Source organism: Acomys minous (genome assembly GCF_964271855.1).
Source record: "Acomys minous genome assembly, chromosome: 13".
Lineage (NCBI taxonomy): Eukaryota > Metazoa > Chordata > Mammalia > Rodentia > Muridae > Acomys > Acomys minous.
Window position 1 is genome coordinate 19,966,645 of NC_140495.1, and position 20,851 is coordinate 19,987,495.

Genomic DNA, 20,851 nt, shown 5'->3' on the forward strand with positions numbered 1-20,851 from the left:
ATTATAGTGTGCATAGCCAATATCTTTACAATCTATAATCCATATGTACTGGCTACTTCTTACTGTCAACTTGATACAACCTAGACTCCTCTGGGAAGAGACTGTCAATGAGAGAGGCTGTTTGGATCAGGTTGGCTTGCGGGGTGGGCGGGGGGTGGGGGGGTGGGGGGGGGACTGTCTTGATTGTTAATTGATGTAGAAAATCCAGATCACTGTGGGTAGCGACATTCCCTAGGCATTCTTATTCCAAAGGGGAAGAATGTGGGCACAACTGGAAAGCTCTGGCTAAAACAAAATCAAAGCCCAGCAGGATAAACACAAAAACCCAGCAGCTTCATGTCCAGCATCTGGGGCTCTCGGGCATCTCTTATCCAAAAGGAGAAAGCTACGTGAGAGCAAGCTAACAAAATAGTTATGTGAACCTTTATTCTCTCTTTGCTCTTGACTGTGGATGTAGTGTGACCAGTTGCTTGAGTTCTTACCCTGACTTGCCTGAAATGAATGCTGGACTCTAATTTGGAGTTGAAAGTCAAATAAACCCTTTTCTAAACTTTCTATTTCTTTACTATCTTGTTATCCCTACACTATCTTCAAGTACGTATTAAAAATAAAACCAAATTGTGCCTATGCCAGACATGCTGGCATGCTGGAGGTTGGTCTGATGTATTTTGGTGCTAATTACTGCTTGCAGTCTCTGCCCCATCTTGTACCTTGTGTAAGAGCCTAACCTGTTTGACCAATAAAAGGCCATCACACCTGGGCAGGGCAAATGGGGTGGGCGTGGCTAAGGTTCCAGGGCTTGGGAAGACAGAGAAGCTTGAGGGAGAAGAGACCAGAGAAGAGGAGGAGAAGAAGGTTCCGTTATGAGTTAGGTGGAGGAGAAGAAGCACATGGCCGGCGTGGATGGAGACTTGGACCAGATGATGATAATGAGCAAGTATTTGGGATTATGGATGGGAGGTAGCTTGATAGAAATTATTAAATGCAGATGGCATGGGATTGGGGCAGGTATGGGATACTACCATGGGAAGTAGTTTAGGGCATTAATATCTGCCCTGCCCCAGGTTAACGAAGGCTATTTAATAATATAACAGGTGTCTATATCTTGATTGATTGCTAGTAGGTTATAAAATATTGCCATAATAGTAAGTATAGGCCTAATAATAAACATTATTAGACCATACTGATAATCAACCACAACAGTGGCACACTGTAGTGGATAAGCACATGTTTTTGTTTTGATCCCAAGTGTGGGATGGGGTTAGAGCAGGTGATGTTTATCCATTTAGAAATCAAACCACTTCATCGGAGGTGGGGGTGGGGTGGGGAGGTGCTCGGTTTTTGCTGGCTGAAAAACATCCTAGTACAGACTCTAAGAGGAGAATATATATATATATATATATATATATATATATATATATATATATATATGAGCTCAAAACAGGAGGCAGGGCTTTTTGGGTCTTGGTATTATTTGGCTATTTATCTCTGTACTTCAAGAAGCTCCAGCGAAGGCTTTGAGGCTCCGGGCTCTGGCTGCCGTTCCAGGTTCCATCCAGCAGCAACTTTGGAGGAATTGCTGTTCTGTTGAAATCCTGCCGACTACTCTGGGGGAATCGCTTCCAGAATTGAATTTAACAAGGTCTACTTCTCCTGTTCCCATAAACCTCCTTTATCTTCTATCTAAGGTAGGTGAGTTGGAAGGGAGGTATAAACATTTAAAGAACCCCAAATAAAGTAGGCTTGGAAAAGTTGGAGCTTACAGCACACTTTTTTAAAATTGTACTTATTTTTATTTTATTTATTTGTTTTAGATTTATTTATTTATTACATATAGTATCCTGCCTACATGTATGCCCATACACCAGAAGAGGGTACCAAATCTCACTATAGATGGTCATGAGCCACCATGTGGTTGCTGGGAATTGAACTCAGGACCTCTGGAAGAGCAGCCAGTGCTCTTAACCGCTGAGCCCTCTCTCCAGGCCAGCAGCACACTCTTTTAGTCCCATCACTAGGTAGGCAGAGGCAGGTGGACCTCTGTGACCTCAAAGCTAATCTGGTCATGATAGCAAGTTCCAGGCCAGCCAGAACTATAGAGTGAGACCCTGTCTAAAACAAAACAAACAAACAAAAGATCAACTGTGTCTCATTTTCTTTCTCTCTTTTGATCTATCTTTATTTTTATTTTATGTGCTTTGGTATTTTGCCTGCACATATGTCTGTGTGAGGGTATCCAACCCCGTGGAACTGGAGCTACAGACAGTTGTGAGCTGTCACTGGGTGCTGGGAATTGGATCCAGTTCCTCTGGAAGAGCAGCCAATGCTCTTAACCACTGAGCCATCTCTCCAGCCCCATGTCTCATTTTCTGAATGGCTCTTTTTAAGTGGTTTATTATTCCTTCTCAATTTTTCTAACTTTCCTTTTCATATCTTGGAATAAATGTATAATTCATGTAATACTTATTTACCAAAGCTCTTAGAGTGGTGTATATCATGTCCAATTTGTTGTTTAAACATTTATAGTGGAGGTTATATATGATGAGAATATATAACTATTAGGAGATTGATAACAGAAGACCCAATGTTTGGGACAATACTACAAGATCCGTAGTGTCTGTTGCAATGATGTTTACTTGGGTGGCAATTAGGGCATGAGTCGACAGACCTTACTAAGCCCATGGAACGCGTGCTCTTCTCATGATTGCTGACAATGAAATGAATCCAGACAAGTCAGAGAAGGAAAGTCTCCATCTGGGGAGTGACACAGGTCTCTAGAAAGATTATCATGTAAACCAACGAGCCGGTTGGATGGACAAGTGAATAGAAAAAGAAAACAAAAGTGACAGATGGGGGATGGGAGGATGCGATTTGTCAGTGAGAGGGTTGATAGGTGCACAGAAGGTTGGGTAAGTGGATGGGCGAGGAGCTTTGTCTAGGACAAGTGACAAGTGTCTGACTGGGTGGATGCTAGAGTAAATAATGTAGATAAGCAAGCAGATAGGGCACAGTAACGTGGTGGGTACGCTGACAGATGGGATGGACGGAATATTTGGATACAGGACTGGCTGCAGCTGAATACGCTTCACGCACTGAAGTTATTGGTGAGATGCCTACTTCCTTTCTTCTCCATTGATGTACATGTGATACGAACTTATAGACTTGTGTATTCAATACAAGGATGTGCTAGCATTCCTAGATTGAGATAAACACCTAAGTGGTTTGAAACTTCCTGACTCACTGTCCCCTTGGCAGAGGCTGATGTACACCGTCCTTCCTCTGCCTTCTTAGGGCCGGCCCAGCGGCCATCTTGGCAACCTCAGAGAAAGCTGAGTGAAACTGGGAGTTTTCATCTCTGAGATGTGAGTAAGCTTATGTGAATTCTTTCTTTCTTTCTTTCTTTCTTTCTTTCTTTCTTTCTTCTTTCCTTCCTTCCTTCCTTCCTTCCTTTCTTTCTTTCCTTCCTTCTTTTTTTCTTTTTTCTTTCTTTCTAATTCATGGATAGAGGGTTAGACTTTATTTTAAACAAACAAACAAAAGGCGTTTTTGGAAATAAGCACTTTTCAAGTATAAAATTAAGCCATATAGTAATAACTAAGCTTTCATCTAATAAATAAATTCTGCACTCTGTTGAGGGGGGAACAAACGGACGAAGATGGTTGGGTCTAAAAGCCTACTAATTGCAATACTTTCAGATCCAAATGGGTTTCAAGCTATAATAACAGGCTGGCCTATTATTATAAATTATGCCTAGTGTTACAATTGACGGTCCCATTTCTTCCCACATAATTTGTTTTCTCCCTATGACTGCAGACTAAGAAATCAGGAAGAAATGTCACCTTTCTCTTAGATTTTAGCAAGGAAAAAAAAAAAGTCAGACTTTTGGCTTGAGGCCATGTCTAGGGAAAATGAATTTTAGAGCAGGCAGTCCCTTGGAGCGCAGTCATAACAGCCCCTCCTTCAAACAACTTCATAAATGGAGAGGCCTATGGGTACGAGTTCCACAGTGGAGAATGCTTTCCCATCAGGACATTTTAACATGAAAACATTTCTTTCCCAAAGTCTGTAGCATGTTATTAATATAATAGACCCACCAGTGCTGACTAGAATCTGAAATCCCTCAAAACCCCTAATTAAATAAACCCGTAGAAAATGTTAGGTATGAATTTGACTTCCCAGATGATTCCTTGTTTAATTCCTGGGGGTGATGGGGGTAGTTATTGTAGTGTCGAGCTGAGGCCCACGCATGACATTGTGATCTTTTATACTGGGGAGCTCAGTACACAGAGGTACAAGACGTAAGAGTGCGCGACCAAATGAATTACGACAACACAAGGTGCCCGCCATGAGTCCAGGAAATTTCCTATTGCTGCAGGCAACACCCCTCCCCCTCCTCCATGCCACTAACATTTCTACCTCCATATTTGACCTCTTCTTTTTCGCTGTTTGTCTTTGGAATTGTTGGGTTTGTGTTCTGTGTTTTAGCCTTCACTCAGCAAAACATTTGCAAGATTTATCTATGATGCTGTGTGTTTGTGCCTTGGCGGCATTACAGCTAGTGTAATTAGGAAGGCCTAGCCCATGGTGGGTGGGGTCACCCCTGGGATGGTGGTCCTGGGTGCTATAAGATATCAAGCTGAGTAAGCCACGGGGAGCAAGGCAGTAAGCAGCACCCCTCCATGGCCTCTGCATCAGCTCCTGCCTCCAGGTTCCTGCCCTGACTTCCCTCAGTGATGGACTGTGATGAGAATTGTAAGGTGAAAATAAACCCTTCCCTCTCCTGGTGGCTCTTGGTCCCAGTGTTTTACCTCAGCAATGAAAACTCGAAGACAACATGGCTCAACCAATCAATCATTTTATGACTAGTGCTACTTTGCTTTGACTGGGAGACGATTTCAGAGGCCATAGATTTCTACCCAACAGATAAAAAAAAAAAGCTGTAGGAGAACATTCTTTCCATTCTTAAGACAACAGCAAGCCCAGACAAGCAATCAAGATACAACCCTATGAGTCCTTCAGACACTATGAGTACAAAACCATTGAGGTGACCCAAGACCGTGTGTCTGTGTGAGTCCTTCACCATTGTGAATCATCATGTAGCTGGCCAAACCAACCAACCAACCAACCAATCAACCAACCAACCAACCAAATAAACAAAATCATCCCATGTTTTAATAAGTTCTTAAAAGACGAATTTGGGCCACCACATGTGTGTGTCTGTGTAGAAGACACTGGTGGATCACGCACATGATCCTGAAATATTCTTCATGGGTGTCCCATGGCTGTTCTTGAGAAAGATGAGATATGTAAGAAACCAAAGAAAGCTCCCTTGCATAGGTGGAAGGTGATTGGTTGTGACTCTAACTCCATCTATTTCTCCAGTCCCATGTCTCATACCTCAAACCCTCAAGATGCTAGAACGGACACCAGAGCGTTCTGTCCACATCCAGTGCCATGGGAAGGTAAGGATGTGTCTGGGAGCTGACTCTAGACCTTCCTCAAAATCCCTACCTTCAAGCCCACAGGAGACCCTGACTGGTTCTCAACCCTCCTAATGCTGCGACCTCTAACCATAAAATTGTTTTCGTTGCTACTTCATAACTGTAATTTTGCTACTGTTATGGATAGTAATGTAAATATTTTTGGAGATAGAATTTGTCAAAGGGGTCATGACACACAGGATGAGAACTGGTGCCCTGGGTGATGCACTGTTTATTCAAATGAGGACCATGATTCTTTAAGAAATGGCAGCAGGAGACTGGGGGTGGAGGTCAGTGGCTGATCATTTGCCTCACACATACAAGGCCTTGGGTCCAATCCTCAGCAACAGGAAAAAGGACAATTGTGGAGTCTGGAGTATCTATAAACATTACTCTCAATGCCCAGTGCATGCTTAAAAAAACCAGATGAGCAAACGAGAAGGGAAATGTGGCCAACATCCAGAAATCAAAGCAGCCAAGGTAGGAGATGGCCCAGACGTCTGACTTAGCCAAGTTTAAAGTGGCTATTGTAAATAGTTCAAAGGCCCTATAGTTAAAGGAAAATACAATCTTAATTGGTATACAAGGTCTCTTAGCATTGAAATCATGGATGTGATAATTTTTAAAAAAAGAAACAGTATTTTTAGAACCAAAAACATAAAACTAAAGTTAAAATATACCTGGGTGGTTACTAGACTCTATTTATAGGATGCAGAAGAAAACTCAATAAACTTGAAGACAATTCGATACAAAATGTAATCTGGGGATCAGCAAGACAAAAAAAAAAAAAAAAAGTAAAGAAAAACCAAACAAGGGCCAGGCAGTGGTGGCGCACGCCTTTAATCCCAGCACTTGGGAAACAGACGCAGGCAGATTGCTGTGAGTTCGAGGCCAGCCTGGTCTACAAAGTGAGTCCAGGACAGCCAAGGCTATACAGAGAAACTCTGTCTCAAAAAACCAAAACAAACAAACAAACAAAAAACCCAACCAAACAAAACAAAAAGAACAAGGATTTGTGGAAAGCCTCAGATCATCCCCAGTGGTTGAGTTCTGAAAGAATCTAAAAGGTGATTTACAAAACCGTTTAAGATATAAATACATCAGTGACTACCAGTGTAATTTGCTCTCCCTAGGGAGAGTCCATTATGGGGGAGAGACATGGGAGCTGGAGCCGAAAGCTTAGAGATCACATCTTTAATGGTAGCCAGTAGTAGAAAGAAAGGGATGCGGAAGTGAGGTGAGGCTTCAAAGTCTCAGAAGTTGGCCCCAGAGCACTTGTTGCAGCAAGGCTGCATCTCTCACACCCTCCCCACACTGGGAACTAAGTGTTCAAAAACATGAGCCCATGCCCAGCCGCCATAGTCGTATGACTGCACACATTTCTCCAAACAAGTTGACAGAACTAAGCCAATTAAACCTCAACAGAGCTGGGCTGTTGTATTTTTTTTTCCAACCAAAGTTTCCAGAGATGTCTACATTGCTACTGAAATGTTTATTCAATTTTGGTTTTTGTTGTTTTTTGTTTTTCGAGACAGGGTTTCTCTGTGTAATCTTAGCTGTCCTGGGCTCGCTTTGTAGACCAGGCTGGTCTCGAACTTACAGAGATCCTCCTGCCTCAGCCTCCCAAGTGCTGGGATTAATTATTTTGGAAAGAGTTAATTTCTTAGAAAGCTAACTGTTTACTTAGCCTATGACCTATCAGGTTTCATTTCCCCAACAGAACTGAAAACATAGGTCCACCAAAAAAACCTCACAATTTTCATTTTCATTTTATTCATAATAATAGGAAGGCATCGAAATAACGTGACGAATAGATACAGAAATTATGGCATGGCCAACCAAGAGAGTGCCACACAGCAATAAAAAAAGAACGAACAACCAAAACTACAAGCAACAAATCTCAAAGACATCAGCATGGATTACATAGTACCGTCTTTATGAAGCGTTAGCGTAAGTTAGGTTAACCTGCAGTGAGCGGAAGCTCCTCACCAGAGGAGGGCAGGGTGGGGAGGTGGGCACGGACTGTACACAAAGCAATATCAACAGACTTTCTAAGAGTCACACTGTCCTGCACCTAAATGACAGTGGAAGTCATCTTCTCATGTCCTTTTATCAAAATGCAGCGAACAAGCCAACCGGAAATTTTCATCTTACGTTGCCAGGGAAGGCTTTTTACAAATATGTTTTCATCTTGTTTGTAAGTTTTCGGTCTTGGTCACTTAAGGCTGAAATGCCCATTACTTGAGATGCAGAAGTCAAGGAAGGAAAACTTGAAGCAAAAGGTGGGGACTTCAGTGTCCCCTGCATCAGGAAAAAAGTGTCTGTCTGCGAGTCTCCTTCAAGTACCACCATGTCTGGAATTGATCAGCCAATCGCTGGGACCCAGTTTGTGTGCTTTCCTGGCTAAGTCTGTCTTTGCTTCCGAGATTGGCGCTCAGTCCTTTCCAGAGTGCCCTAGTAGGTGACAAGGAGCGAAGGGACCTTTTCTGGAGGTGGGCAGTGCCTGCAATTATGATTTGTCCTGAGGCCTAAGAGGTACACTGGTAAACACTAGAGACCTAGAAGGTGGAGGTGGAAGCTGACTGAACACCCTGCGGTCGCTGAATACTGCAGCCTGTGATTGTGAGGAGGCTGACAGCACCTGCGGGAGAGGGGCCCCACGATGCCCCCAAGTGACCGGCCTGCCCGTGCCAGGTTGCAAGGCATGAGCGCTGCAGGCCAGAGGGTGCTTGGGTGGGAAGCCTAGATTGTCAGAGGGTGGCGACGAGTTTGAAGGGTACCCTTCGCAGCGGGCTACCTGGCCTCAGGGACACCTTATCTGCAGGCTGCGTGAAGCGACCCCCAAGGTGGCGCTACCTCATCGCGGCCCGGGTGAGCGGCGCCCGCTGGTGGCGGACTGCGACAGCAGTGCCGGGTAGTGAGGGTCAAGTTGCAAGAACCGGCCCGGGACACCGCTCTCTGCCAGCTGCACCCTTGCTTCTCTTTAAACAGCGACAGCACGGAGTGCCTAGCATTCTCTGATCGGTCAACCCACTCCCGACTTCGGGAGCCATTCTGGAATTCCAGTCGCCTTGTCCCAGAACTAGCCCAGGGGAGGGCGCTCTTGTCATTTCGAGAGTCGCCACCCCTAACCCCGCCTAATTCCTCTTCTTGAAGCTACTGTTTGTGAGGGGTCAGAACATTCAGTCTAGTGCTTGTCCCTATCTGAGACCTCTAAGAGACACTCTTAGAGATCTGGGGGCTGTGTACGTTTTAAATGATGCACCGTGAGACCCACAAAGAGACCCAAAGACAAGTTTAGGGGAGCCTGAACAGAAGACCTTTTTAAAATAAGCTGGCCCACTTGGCTTCAATTATACCCCTGGGGCTCCAGCTCCCACCTGGAGAGAGAGAAGCGAGAAAGGGGGAGCCACATTTGGCTGAAGCAAGGGAGGGAGGCTATCCCAGGGGTAAGCTGGGACTGCTTGGGAGGGTGGCTCTTCTGCTCTCTAGGGTGTAGCAGTCCCCTCCCAGGACAATATTTTGAAGTAGCAATGCTCTCCTGGTACTGACTGACCCTCTAAGGCTGTTCCCCAGTCTTTGAGTGGGCAGAGAACCAGGCTGGCCTCAATCTTCATGGCTTGGTGGAGGACAGCCCTGAAGGACCTCTAAGGAGCCGCTAAACCTAGACCCTACGGATCTCCTGGCTTTATCGCTGTTCTCCGTCAGATGCCCCTGACCAGTGAGTTCTCAGAATGTGCACACGTTTGCTACCTTTGTTCACAACTCTGTCCCCTCCGCCTGTACTTTTGACCCTTGAAATCAGCCCTAGCCCCTTCTCTGATTTCTCAACTGAATTCATAGCGCTTGGGTCTTTGTCATGTGTCTAGTTCCTACCCTTGCTCAAGGTATACACACTGTAAAGTCAGGGAATGTGTCGTATCTGGTCCTTGCACACACTAGCTACTAAACAAACAAAGCATGACTGACAGCTGGGAAAGACCGCCCTTATCTGTGGGATGTGATGGTTATGCTGGCCTCAGTTCAGGAAGAAGCTCTGGCTGAGACTCCTCCCTTGGAGATAAGCTCCTCCCCTTGGGAGCATGCTTAATGTGCAGTCCTCCCTCTAGCTCCTCCGCCTTCTTATCCTTTGCCTAAAATCTCTGCCAACTAAAGAGAACCCCTGCATGTTTCTCAGCCTTTGGTCCATCATTTCTGCCTCTTCTGAGACCCTCTTCTTCCCCACTCTCCCATCACTAGGTATCGTCTTTTCATCTCTGGGGAGGGACCCACTGTGGATGCTTCCTCTTGCCTCTACTTCTTCCAACAGCCTGACCGGGGCTAATTGAAGGGTCCTTGGTGAGCACAATGATTCATCTAGAATCACTCCCCTTGGTGGAGGATTCTAGCAGCACCTGTCTAAGTCGGCTCCCTCTTCTCCTTGTGCAGAGAAGATCAGATTTCCCCCACGCGTACAGCAGTTAGGTAGCGCCCTGAGACAAGTTCTGGCCAAGTGCCTGAGAAGAGAGCCTGTGCACCTTCTTGCCAAAACACTTGCTTACCAGTGCGAGACCTCCTTAGCTTTCTTCCCTGACTCATTAATTGTGGACTGATGACACAGAGGTACCTCAAGTCCAAGTAGTTAGTATCTCTTGGAAGCCATTGCCCTAGAGAGTCACCCAAACAAGCCATGGGCTTTGTGCAAATGGGAGATAAATGTGTTTTGTGTCATGTGACTGAAGCCTAGCCAAGCCTATTCTGGGTGATTTGAGGAGTTTGCTAAAGTGAATGCATGGCCTGGCAAACTGTAGGGAATCTATGCACATTTTATAATTGTTATCAAAGTGCAGCAGGTGCCTAGGGAGCAGGGACTTTAGCAAGATAGGGAGCCCTGTGTCCTGTGGCCACTGGACAGGGCTGGAAATGGGTGTGGAGACTGATACACAGGCAGGGCATGTCATGAGAGAAAGGCTCTCTCTCATTAATGATTTGTCAAGGGCTTGCCTGGGACCTGTTTACATATTTAATCACTGATGAAAGGTTAAAGAACGCAGCCCTATTGGCAGGGATGGACATTTTCCCTCCAGTGTTTAGTTCCAGTGGCTGGGAAAGATGGGGGTTTTCTTCTGGATTTGCAAAGATCCCCCCTCCTCCCTCACACATACTGCTGCCAATCTCTCTGGGAAGCTGCAGTACAATACTTTAATATCAAGCTGACAGTAATCCAGGACCCAGCCTAGCTGTATCTCTCCATCTTTGGAAGTGTTGAAGAAAATACAACATGGCTCTGTTTCTCAAGTGAGACTGTGATAACCAGTCCCCAGATGAGGGTGTTTCCCCCGAAAGGTCTGTCTGTGTGCGTGCCTCATCCTCGCCGCTCTGCTTCTCAATGTCCTCTCCTCTGTGTCCCTTTTCTCCATGTCTGCCTTTTCCCTTGCAGTGCCCAGAGGGCTCTCTGGCTCTTGTTTGATGAGTAGTTAGGGCATCCTTGGAGTACGTGAAGAGAAGGCAGGTAAATGAAGTATTGTCTGGCTCTCCCAACCTCTATCATCCAACCTAGGTCACCCTAGAGAGACTCTTCCACTTCCCTCTCACAAGTCAGTGAACTTCAGTGGGAAAAGAGGGGGCCTTCTCACTCCCTAAGACTCCTCCTAACCTCGGAAGAAAGAAAGAGAGAGAGAGAGAGAGTTGTGTGATGTGAGCCTTCCTGGCTGCTTCCTTGACTTTGGATTTCTCTCTCTCTCTCTCTCTCTCTCTCTCTCTCTCTCTCTCTCTCTCTCTCTCTCTCTGTCTCACTATATAGCCCTGACCATACTGGAACTCAGTATGTAGATCAGCCTGGCTTTGAACTCACAGAGATATACCTGTCTCTGCCTCCCAGGTGCTGGGGTTAGAGGTACACTCCACCATTCCTGACTAAGATTCTTTATTTTCTAGTGTGAACTCCATTATGAACTGTGAGGAGGAGTCTGGCAGAAGGCTTGGGACCAAAGGATGCTTGCTAGAGATATCCTTCTCTTCTTCCATTCTTGCCTTGTGAGGCTGGATGGCACGAGGAAGATAGGGTGGTAAACAGGGAAGGGCTTCCTAGGACTGGGTGGGGTGGCAGAGAAAGATATAGCTGCAGTTGTGCCCAGGATGGAGATTGGGGCCCTGAGTCAGACCCTACAGGGGCTCTAAGCTTCACGGAAAGGAGACCAAAGACCTATCATGGCCCTTATAAATGTAAAGGCACCTCTGGTGGTTAATCCTCATGGTCATGACTGGACTTGGTGCCAACGCATGGGTGAGCTTGAGGGCTGCCTTCGTCTGCCTGGAAAACGGAATTTCTGGATCCCCTTTACAGCCATAGAAACGGACTCAGGCTTGGTGCAGAGTGTGTCTGCATTTTAACAGTAATCTTGAGCACGATGCACTCACGGGAGCCTGTGACACTTTACTCTCTAATTGAAAAGAAAGTGAGATCTTTCAGGAGCCAGGGGCTCCTGTGGCGCTTGAGAGGCACGATTTGCTGGATCAGTTGTGACTGTGGTATTCACGATATAGTGTCTGTGGCCAAGCCCATTTCTGGATCTGAACTCAAAGGCAGCACTTGGGGCCTGCTTAGCACTAGGCTGATGGCTTGAGAGTGACAGGGTCTCTGGTGTTTTTGGCTACAGGCCCGAAAGGCTGGAGCATGGGCACTTCTTTGTCTAGAAGGCGCAAATTCTGCACACAGCACAAATCACACCCATACACACCAACTTACACCCATAACAAAATTATAATATATTAACATATTAGAATAAAGGCTTGTGGGCCAAGCAATCTTTCAGAACCCAAAGGTTGGCATTCATTGTTTGTGAGGTCGGCTGAAGGCTGTGCCTTCAGAATCTGGCTAAATCGCAACAAATAAGCCCAGGGTTAGTTGCAGAGAATCCAAACAGAACCATTGCACACGCTGAAACTGGCCCGTGAGGTTGTGTGGAGCCTCCTCCTCAGTAAGATCTGTGGAACTGAGCCCGGTGGTTTGTGAGAGAATGCTGACGGTACCGATGGCTTCCACGAAGACTTCAGTCTCACGGTAGCTTGGCCAGACTGACATAAACCTTTTAGCTTCTCACCATCTAAGGCATTTCTGGAAGGCACTTAAATGTCACATCAGGCAGTGACAATTGCCTGGCTGCCTCGGGGACACAGTGAACCAGCTCTCCATCTCACGCAGGGTCAGAAGCAGAGCCAGGCTCGTGGGAGCCCTAAATGGCATGGGTGGGTCAGGTCAGGATCTTCTCTGCCAATGTTTGGGCACCTGCTATGCCTGACAATATGTGAGTGTGTCCCTGCTGCCCACCAAGCGCTCTGTGGGAGAAGGTCCTGGTGCAAAAGGAGGGAAGATTTACAAGGGGGCGGGGCTCTCAGAGAGCCATGTAGCATCACTGCTGAGCGCCAAGTCAGTTTCCAATAAGCAGGTAAAGGGCTTCCTTCCTGGGCCTCGGCCTTTGGCTCTCTGTTGCATAACAGTAGTGGCCCCCAGCCCGGGCCCACGGAATGGGCCCACCTCCATCCAGATGCAGGGAGAAGAAGCTGAGAACGTGTCAATGAATACAACGTGTTTGTACGCAAATCAACCTGGCTGCCCGTCTAGCACAGTGACAGGTGACATCCGCTCTGCTCTGACATCCAGCTCTGGCTGCATCTCATGTGCCCCCTTAACACTCCCCCTCCCCCTTGCTCCTCTGTGCATGAGCTGAACTCCAGTCAGTGAAGTCCACATGCGACCACTCTTCTGTTTCCGGGGAATGGCAGGGATGGCCTCTCGGGTCTGTGAGGGGCATGGGTCTGGTCTCCATTGTGAGGGTGGAGACTGGGCCCTCCTTAGTTGGGCTCCTCTTGGCTTTCTCAGCTTGCAATGCAGAGAGAAGCGTATGCTGATAGCAGGGTAGAGACCTCAGGTTCCTACGAGCAGTGTTTGCATGACCTAATCTCTGGTTCCTTAGCGCCTGCTCTGATACCAGGGTGTAGGCTATAGAGAGGGCTACACGCCCCAAATGGCAGCTTCCAAGTCAGCCTCAAGGGCAGAAAGTGGGAAATCTAGGGGGGAGCCAGCCTATTCTGGGTTCCACGCTGGGTTGAATTCAGATAAAAAGTGGCCACAGCCAGCTCCCGTAGCCCAGTTCTGGCTGTTAAGGAGCCAGCCTGTTCCTCTGCCTCTGCGGGGGAGGGGGGGGGGTCGTGGGTGGAGTCGGAGCAGAGTTGGTCTGCTTGGTATGGAAGGCTTGGTCCCCTTTTCTCACTCTACTTAAGTATTCCTGAGAGAGCACAGGCTGCCTGGTTATGGGCATCTTGTTGGAGGGCCCAGTGCTGAGGAGAGCCTGTCTATGTGGCGGATCCCTTCCAAGGAGTTGGAGAAACTGAGCACTGCAGTTCAGTGCTCAGAACCATGAGGGATACAGAGAGAGAGAGAGAGAGAGAGAGAGAGAGAGAGAGAGAGAAAGGAAGGAAGAAAGAAAATGGAGGGAAGGAAGGAAGAGATAAAGAGAAAGGAATGGAAGGAAGAAAGGAAGGAAGGAAGGAAGGAAAGGGAAAGGCACGTTAACACTAGTTAATACAGCTGGGTGTGGAGGGAGGCGGGGCCCGGTCTCTGGGTCAGGGCAAGCGGGGGCGATGACGTCAGATGAGACCCGAGGTGTTCTCCTGCAGGCTGTATTCCCTGTTCTTCTTCACCCTCCAGCTGGTGAAGAAGAGCAGCAGTGTGCCCAGAACCTTGTAGAGCACTTGCAGGCCCAGGTACCTGGGAAGCAGAAGACAGGGGTGGTGAGGGAGGAGGGGTCGTCCGCTTGTGTCCTCAGACCACAGACTTCGGGAAGATGAACACTTTCCACAGTGGCCTAGGAGCTGTGAAGACAGCTGTGAGGACAGTTAATGGGCTGTCACCTCCCAGGTCGGGGGTGGGGGTGGGGGCGGTCGCTTTGGACACACACGTGACACTAGTGAGCCTCTGTTCTCCGCTGTCACCATTGATGGCCAGAAGTTAACACTACTGTCCCCAGCTGTCCCCAGAGGGTATCTCTCAGCTGCTCCTCTGCTGGCCTTCTCTGTCTGTCCTCAGTGTTTCTAGCCCTGGCACAGCCCCGGCAAGCCCACCTTCCCCTCCATTTGTAGATGACGGAATGGTAGCCACAGGAGAGATGGCTGGACTTGGCTCACTGATATAGGCTAGACTCCCCCTCCTGGAACTCTGTGGGTACCATGCTCTATTCCACATTCATAATCTCTCTCAGCCTCCAGGCACCCCTTTACCTTTGGTGAACATTTTTTGGTTGCTATGACTTTGCCATGGGCTCATGAGGGGCCAATACCTCAGAGGCCACCTCATCTGAATGGCTCCTTACAGGTCCCCAAGTGCCTGCCTTAGTGGCCTCTGCTCTCTGTCCATGGTAGAGTCTGCAGAGTCATCTCTCCTATCTTGTCCCTCAGAAGCCTGACAGCCCCCATCACAGCCATGAGGCAAAAACCAAACCAAACCAAACAAACAAATAAACTTTCTTTTTTTTTTTTCTGCTGGAACCACAGGCCTAACTAATCTCCTAGACACCTGTGTGCATAGGAGCACCCCCCCCCTCACCTGTTTCGGAGAGCGTCATTGTCATAATATGCACACGACCCTTGTCTCCCTGAGCACAGGTGGTTCCACCGGATACAGGAGGAGTCGATGATGAGTCCGTACAGGGATGGAGATGGCAGCCAGGCTGGCAACAGTGGGAAGAAGGCAGTCAGAGGTGCCTGACCCCCACCCCAATCCCCCCCATGGCACAGTCCACACAGCTGAGGCCTCACAAGTGACCTGCTAGTGAAGCCCAAGTTCAGTTCCCCTTTCACCGGAAGGCTTAGGAGGTAAAAGGGAAACCCTTTCAGGACAGAATGAACCACAGGGTCAGCCTGGTGTCAGCTCAGACACACCGCCTAGTTCTCACGCTTAAGGTGAGGCCCCAAGTAGAGATTCGATCTCCAGATTACTAGCAGCACCAAGTCCTCACACGGCTTCAAATGAAAAGCGAGTGAGCAAGCCCACCGTCCTGCCCCGCCCCCCGGCCCTCCCCATCCCCCCACCCCCCCCACCTCCCCGCTAGGATTCCATGCCCTTCTCTCACTCCAAACTGCCCCACTGGGTTAGCCAACACCCTTCGGAGACCTAGGCTGCCAAAGAGTCCCAGCACCTGAGTGCTGAGTGCTAAGGTGTAGTTGTCCAGCAGGCTCAAAGCTTTACTGGGTTGCCCACTACCCAACCCCACCATGCTCCGTGTTGCTAGCTAAGTCATGAGAAGCTAGCTAAGTCAAGGTCAGGATGGACTTGTCCAGCAGCCAGTGGGTCAGGGTGGACTTGACCAGCAGCCAGTGGGTCAGGGCGGACTTGTTCAGGATTTACAGCAGGGATGGGCCATCCCATTCACAGCAACGTGGTGCTGAAAACACCTGACTGTCTACCATGCTGTGAGTTGCTGTTTCTGGAAGAAAGAAGCAATCCAGCCCGGAGGCCTCACCCACAGGCAGCTCCCTCCCACGAGCAGCCCCTCAGCCCCTGCTCACTTTCCGGTTTACAGGTGAACAGTGGCTGGTTGGAAACTGGCCCCAGTGACACATCCCCGAAACCGAAAAGAAGTCAAAGAGAGGTTTCAAGAGCATCTCTGGGTAATTGTAAGCCTGCTGGAGTTTATAAATAGGCAATCTTTTCATCTACCCCAGAGTGGAGCTGTGTTCTTAAGCGATGAGTGGAATTCCTCCAAGGCCTGGGTTTTCTAACTGTGGCCCCAACATTGAGTTATCTGAGCTCAGGTGGAAAATTAGAAGCAGCAAGTGCTCGGAGCTGCAGGACAGAGAGGCTGTTCTCTAGGTCACCACTAGAAGCAGGGCAGGGCAGGTCCTCTGGGAGGAATGCCAGGTCTCTTTCCCTGCCAGGCCAGTAGAGTAAGTTATACGCCAGCTATAGACGGTAAGTCATAAATAAATACAAGGAGCTGTGCTGACAAGCCAGCCTCTACCCGGACAAGATACCCTGGGTCCCTCGTGAGGCTCAGGAATTGACAGTTGTCATTTAGAGGGTGAAGGGTCAATCACAGGACCAATGGCTTAAGGCCAAGAAACTCCACTGAAAATGCTGGTGGCAGTCTCCCTGCATAGGCACCTGCCCAAGTGACCTCAGTAGGGATGGTGGCACATGCTGGAAGGGTAACGGAAGCCATGGCAGGACAAGAGGTGACCTGTATGTACCCCTGTATAGTGATGCAGAGCAGGCTCCATATGGGTTCCAGAGGTCAAGGTCGGACTGTGCGCCTTCATAATAATTGAAGTCCTTCTGCCTGGAATCTCTAAATCCCCAACGCCTGCAGTTCTAAGTTCAAAGATCCTCTGTTGAATTCGGTCTCTTTTTACTGTTGCTCACCCATCACCGCAAAGGCCTTCATACTAGTGCCTTGCGCTGAGTCTAATGCATAGATGTGTCAAGGGTGTCAAAGGGCAGCTTTGGGAAAGCACCTGCTATGTGTCCCCTCACTGTACTCAGGGAAGCCAGATGCCTCCTGCTCCCGTGGGAGTCCTCCCTCCCTGTGGGTCTCTGCTGATCATGCATATGCATGCTTGAGATGGGGCGGTGCTCCTTGCTACTTGAGGACAGACAGGGTTTGTAGGCAGAGAATCCCCTGACGGAAGGGACATTTGCTGAACCGTGGCTGAAGAGAGAAGTCTGGAAAGTGGGAAGGGAGCCAGGGCTCAGCTCAGAAGCTGCTCTGTCTTTTGTTTCCTAGGGCGGATTCTTGGAGAAAGATTTTTAAAAATACCTGCCTTTAACTCTGTATTCAGTGTTCTCGAGCTATGTATGCCCTTTTCTTTTCCTTCCATAATTTAATTTGGCTTGAGTGCTGTAGACAGAATCTTTCCTGATCTCAAGCAATCAGGCAAACCGTCCCAGTGAGGGCTCGGTGCCTGCTGTTGGGTAGACACAGCTCCTCCATACAGCCAAGATGAGATGGGGCTTCCCCTAACCCTGCCCCCCCACAACCCCAACCCCATGGCCTTTAGATGTCCATGGTCCACAGCCTCTACTCCAGAAGGTAGGTTCTTAGTTACCTACCCAGCAAGCGCATCAGCAAGAACTGTACCCCAATGGCAAATGACTTTTCATCCTGGTTCACCACGCTGAAAAGGAAAACATGGGGCAGTCAGCACTGGGAGGGCTCTGGGCCGCAGGGTTACCTGGGGTTGGGGGTGGGGAACAGAGAGACTCAGAGCAGTGCCCATGGTTCTCAAAGCACCACTGCTGGATCCGCGGCATCACCTAGGTTAACCAGTATTCAAAATACAGATTCTCAGCCTGCATCTATTAAAAAACATGGGTATCCCAGGAGAAGTGGATGCAAACTTGAGTTGGACAATGGGCAGTCAGGATTATTTTCAGGGTTTTTCCAGAGACTGCTCGGGTGAGAAAGCAGGCAGGAGAGACTGGGAGCAGAGCAGAAGTTCTGGCTGGATGCTTAGGCAGCAGGTCTGAACAGCACCCACATCTGAACAACATCTTGTACCAGGAAAAGAGGGCCCACGGCTGTTAGCTTCTGTGCAGGTCTCAAACAATTTCTTGCCCCCGGGGCAGCTTTGTGAGATGTGACTTGAGCAGCTGCATAGGATGCCACACTCAGCTTTGCTTTACATGTGATTTGAAATTCTTAAGGATTCACAAGCCAAAGCTTTACAGTTTCGTTTGCATCAAGTTCCTGTGGATTCTGCCAAGGCCACATACACAGGGTGAGGAGCCCAGAGCCATGGTGGAAGTGCCTGCTGTGTGACCGGACTCCGACTTCTATGTGCTTTCAGCACACATACTCCTGGGTGGGTAATTATCACTTGGAAAAGAAATCAGAGATGAGGGGGACAGTGTGGGAGAGGTCTTTGGAGTAACCTCCAGGCCATTGTACACTGTCTTACAATCATAACTAAGGTCAGGCAGCAAATTAGATATGTCCGCAGGGGGATGCTCTTTGGGATTCAAGTAGGAGAAAGAGGCACCCTCCGGGATCTCCCAGCAGACAGACAGGGCCTGGAATGCCACTGAATGGATGTTCTTTCCCGCTGTGTCTGCAGTGTCCCTCTGACGGCCCCATCCATAGTGGATGCCTTGATGGCTAACCTTCATTGCCAACTTATGGATCTGGAATCACCTGGGAAACAGACCTCTCGGCGTATCCGTGAGGATGTATCCCTGGAGGTTTGGTTAAGTTGGGAGGACCTGCTCTGAATGTTCATGATGCCATTTAATAGTTTCCTGGGATGAATGGAACCGAGAAGGTGAGCTGAACATCAGTACTCATCTTCCTGCTGCTGGCTATGGCTACAATGTGACCGTGACCGACCGGTGGCCTCCTGCTCCTTCCTTACAGTTAGAACCAGTCCTGTCCCTCCTCCTGCACCACAATGGGCCGTATCCTCTTACTGTGAGCTAAAGTAAGCACTTCCTTCGTCAAGTTGCTTTTGTCGGGGATTTTGTCCCAGAAACAAGAACAAAAATTAACAGTGCCCCTCCCCCCCATTGCCTTTGTCCTTCACGCGGGCAGACTAACTCCCACACATTTTAACTCAGTAAGGCTTGGACACCCCAATTTCGTTATTGACCAAGCTCCTAGGCCCCTTCTGGTTGCTGCCCCATCTAGATCTGAATTAATCTTAGGTTTTGGACAGCTCTCTCTTTTCTTACATTGCCAGATGACCTCTGCTCCCAAGCTGATTGGGGCCAGAACTACTAAGCAACACTTGGGGCATTTGCCGAGTTACCTTAAGCCATGCCTTCCCTACAGCACCTGTGTTGGGTGGGTGTGGTGGCCTTTAATCCCAGTACTCAGGAGGCAGAGGCAGATGGATTGCTGTGAGTTCGAGGCCAGCCTGGTCTACAAAGTGAGTCCAGGACAGAGGACAGCCAAGGCTAACACAGAGAGACCGTGTCTCGAAAAATCAAAAAAAAAGAAAACAAAAAGAAAAAAATACGCACCCTGTGCAAGAAGGAAATCCCACTGGCCTACCTTGGGTGCCATCTTCTTAGTGGGATATATCTTTAAATGATCTTGGGGTCCTGGAGTCTCCTCTCTAGTTCTTCTTTAGGCTGACCAGTCTTGGGATGGTTGAAATGATGCTGGTCTCCACATCTCAGGGAGGTGGTTTGATCTGGATCAAATTCCCTATCAGGATCCCTAACCCTCACACAGGTCAGAAGACTAGCTTCTACCTAACCCAGAATGGAAGACGGGAGACCCACTGAAGTGTCTTAGGGGACAGGGTCAGTCCTTGGGGTGCACAGGATGGGAGCAGTAAGGAGGCAGGTGACTGAGCAGAAGGTGACAGGTCACTGGGAGAGGCACCATGCTGTGGGCTCTGCACATCTATACCCGTTATTACAGAGTTCACGTGGTTCTCACTGCTGCTCTTGGCTCATTTCTCTGGGCTGTGGCTGCAGGGAGCAGCCTTGAGGCATGAGCAGGAGCATGCTCACAGCTCACTGTATAAGCAGTGGCTCTCTGCAGCTCAGTGTGCCCCTGCTGGGGTGTAAGGCCGCTGCACACAAAGCCCACACTTGGATCTGTGTGTCGCCACTGTAGGATCTGGGGGACAGTGATAATCAATACAGCTTTGGAGGGTACAGTCTTTCTGCTGTGATAATGTCTTTTGTTTTTAACACAGGAATTTCTTTCTTTTTCTTAGTTTTTTGAGACAAGGTTTCTCTGTGTTATCTTGGCTGTCCTAGACTCACTTTGTAGACCAGGCTGGCCTCGAACTCACAGAGATCCGCCTGCCTCTGCCTCCCAAGTGGTGGGATTAAAGGCGTGCGCCACCATGCTAGGCACAGGAATTTCTTATCCTCTGCTGGCGTCATTGAAATAGAGTGACAGGCACTTGGTAGCTTGTGGGTTAACTTGACAGGGCACTGACTTAGAGAGTAAAACACTAACAGCTGCTTTATTCTCCCTGGCGCTAGAGCCAGAATCCAGGCCTTTGCATGAGCTACACAAGTGCTCTCTCTCTCTCTCTGTCATTAAGTTACATTCTTGACATAACATCTGGTCCTTCATCTCTTAACCTTCTGGGGTAAATAGGTCTTCACCAGTATGGAGAACAGCATCCCTTACCTCCTTTTTGAGGGAAGGGCAGTGGTTCTCAACTTTCCTAATATCGTTACCCTTAACACTATTCCTCATGTTGAGGTGATCCCAAACCATAGAATTATTTTCCTTGCTATGTCATAACTGTGATTTTGCTACAGTAATGAGCTGTAATGTAAATTCTGTGGTTGTCAGTGGTCTTAGGCGACTCCTGTGAAAGAGTCAATGCAACTTCCAAAGGGGGGTCTCGACCCATAGGTTGAGAACCGCTGCCTT

The 20,851-nt window shown here is 48.4% G+C and overlaps 1 protein-coding gene across 2 annotated transcripts in view; it reads right to left on the minus strand.

Moving 5' to 3' along the window:
- Positions 1 to 7,232: 7,232 nt before the first annotated feature.
- Positions 7,233 to 20,851, minus strand: part of SLCO2A1 (solute carrier organic anion transporter family member 2A1) — an 89,786-nt gene continuing 76,167 nt past the window's right edge. For both annotated transcript variants that reach the window (XM_084754553.1, XM_084754554.1), the window contains 3 exons: positions 17,566 to 17,630; positions 15,064 to 15,187; positions 7,233 to 14,229 (listed from right to left, as the gene is read on the minus strand). In XM_084754553.1, the coding sequence (XP_084610679.1) occupies positions 14,109 to 14,229; positions 15,064 to 15,187; positions 17,566 to 17,630 (310 nt within the window). In that variant the 3' untranslated portion in view covers positions 7,233 to 14,108. The remainder of the gene's footprint in view (positions 14,230 to 15,063; positions 15,188 to 17,565; positions 17,631 to 20,851) is intronic.